The sequence below is a fragment of the Empidonax traillii genome, unplaced genomic scaffold, assembly GCF_003031625.1.
Source record: "Empidonax traillii isolate 1590-97213 ecotype Southwest subspecies unplaced genomic scaffold, ASM303162v1 scaffold217:size1918799, whole genome shotgun sequence".
NCBI classification, from domain to species: Eukaryota; Metazoa; Chordata; class Aves; order Passeriformes; family Tyrannidae; genus Empidonax; species Empidonax traillii.
The window spans coordinates 1,771,524-1,774,015 of NW_020955410.1; the positions used below are offsets into that span (position 1 = coordinate 1,771,524).

General features: G+C 32.7%; 1 protein-coding gene across 1 annotated transcript in view; it reads right to left on the bottom strand.

Annotated features, from left to right (window-relative positions):
* The window catches only part of MALRD1 (MAM and LDL receptor class A domain containing 1), a gene marked incomplete at its 5' end in the record, with an annotated part of 241,799 nt that overhangs the window by 160,851 nt on the left and 78,456 nt on the right, over nucleotides 1-2,492 (bottom strand). The window contains one exon of the mRNA XM_027887586.1: nucleotides 1,839-2,016. Coding sequence (XP_027743387.1) covers nucleotides 1,839-2,016 — 178 coding nt within the window. The remainder of the gene's footprint in view (nucleotides 1-1,838; nucleotides 2,017-2,492) is intronic.

The following is a 2,492-nucleotide window of genomic DNA, read 5'->3' on the forward strand; positions in this document are numbered from 1 at the left end:
TAGCCCCAGTGCTTATTCTAGGGAAGCAGATGGTTTCACTCTCCAGCCATTCATGGCTATTTCTGCTGAAAAAAATAATTTTAAGTTGCACTGTCATTTGCTCTTGCATCAGGATAAATCCAAAGATTTCTATACATGATCTTGCATGTTTTATTTTAATTTGCAAAAACACAAGATTGCAGTAATACACCTCCTCTCACCTAACTCCACGGAGATTTGGAGAAAATGGATGAGAAAATAAAAGCAAACACTGCAGGGTTTTAATTCAACAGAACTGTTGCTCTGCATCTTTGCAGTAATTTGGGAGCATCACACTTCTGTACTCTTCTACAGGTCAATAAACAGGAAGGAAGAAACGGTAGAACCAAATTGCATCTCATGTGAAACATCACAACGGCAATACATTTCAGATGTGTTCAGATCTCTATGGATCATTTACTTTCTCTTTTCATGTGTCCTTTTCAATATAGTGTCAGTTGCATTAAACCCTGAAAATATGTTGAAAAACGGTAGTACAATTTCATGTATCACTGTACCAATGCAAATGTGTAGTGGAAATGATGTGAAAGGATTTACTAAGTACACATACTGTGCTGGTATTGGCTAATAGATGACAATTAAATAGTAGTCAATGAAATATTTGACAGCTAATCTATTGTAAATAGTTACTCTTTTTTATGTAATGCACTTCTTTTCTATACATAATATAGAGACCTAGAAATAATTAGGTAGCATCGTAATTCTTCTTTGCTGTTGTTGAATGATTTTTTGTGTTTGGTATATTAAAGACTATTTTTGCACTCTATGAGCAATTACAGAAAGTAAACACGTGTCACTAGAACCAGTCTAGTATTTTCAGTTCATAATAATTAATCTGTACAGAAATTTTCTTATTAATTAAGTCATATATAACGTATATAATAAATAACATTGAAAGTTGTTTGTACTCAATACATTTGCTAATGAAACTTATAGGGATTTTGTTTCAATGAACCTTAGTTGTTATTTTAAACTGGAATATATTGCATTAATGTGTTTATTAAAATCACAATTCTTACTTTAAAAAAACCAACAAAGAAACTTCAAAAAAACTAAATGGGTAAACCCAAATGTCCATAATTTTTGGTTTTTAAGACAAATCAAAGACATATCTTTGGGGGAGCTAGTAATTATCTTTAAAAATTCACCTATAATGAAATATTAATTTAGAAATATTCACTAAGAGAACATAAACATTTTATATTTTAATATGAACATAAACATTTTATATTTTAATATGTAGTTATATAATTTATCAGATAAAGGGTAATATAAAAATATATGGTAAAGAAAATATCAACTAAACCGAGCTGCATTAATTAAATATTAAAGGACTGCAGAATTGACAAGTCCTGTTATGGTAACTTTTTCTGCCCATCCTTGGATAAAACTCCTGGGATAATAGCTATAGCTAACCATAACAATAATAAAATTGTTAACAGTAGCTAATAATAACTAACAATAGGTAGTAAAAATATGAGCATAAATTGTCTATGTGACTGAAGACTGAGAAAATATTGACCCCAAACTGATCCAGATGACGACCACCATCAACTACATTAAACAGTACCAAATTAATTACAAAGAGCTTTTACAGGAGAAGTCAGCTTGAAAAGAAATATAAACGTAGGATGAAAATTTGTAATAGAGGGGATTGATAATGGAGTGCAAAGGGCAGCAGCCCAAACCTGGCTATGACATGTCAAAAGTCATCTTGCTGGTGCCACAGCCACTGCATAGAGCAGACAGCAGCACTCCCCAGCATGCTCTATAAGAAAGATTCTGAAAATTGTACTCACGTAGTATGATCAGTTAATGGGCTGTGTTGCTCCTGCTCAGGGTAGAGATTTGCCCCTCTTCCAAGTTTCCATTTGAATATGTTTGTGGTATGTATGGAATAACTTCCTGACATCTGTTCCAAGGCTGCTTGATGCCATCCACATAGGTTTTTGTCTTCAAAGTTGCAGACTTCCATAACTTTAGAGATGAACAGTTAATACTTAATGTTTATATAAAGATTGAAAATCATTAGCTGATGATGCAATAAAGTAAGCAACATGGAAATAAAAAGGATTCAACTTATAGTAACTATGAATACTTGCACAGTACTAGCATGCATATTTTTTTCTCTATAGACAAAACATCAATTTTCTATGTTCTCTATTAGGTAGATTCTAATTTTAACAATATACCAATTAATTTGCACCTCGATATCTACCTTCATACGTGTTCTGATCAGCTTTCAGGTCATTCTAAAAATCTGCCATGTAATATATGTGGAAAGGAGTGTAAAATTCATCAGCTGCAAATCTGTGAGCTGCTGTGGGGTTCTTTCTTCAGTCCGGTAAACTGATGACATTAGCAAATCATTGTGCATTGTGCACAAAGTCCATGACCAAAACTCTAAAAAAAACCCCCAATATTCAGACAGCTATTTGGTACTGGTGTCAAAT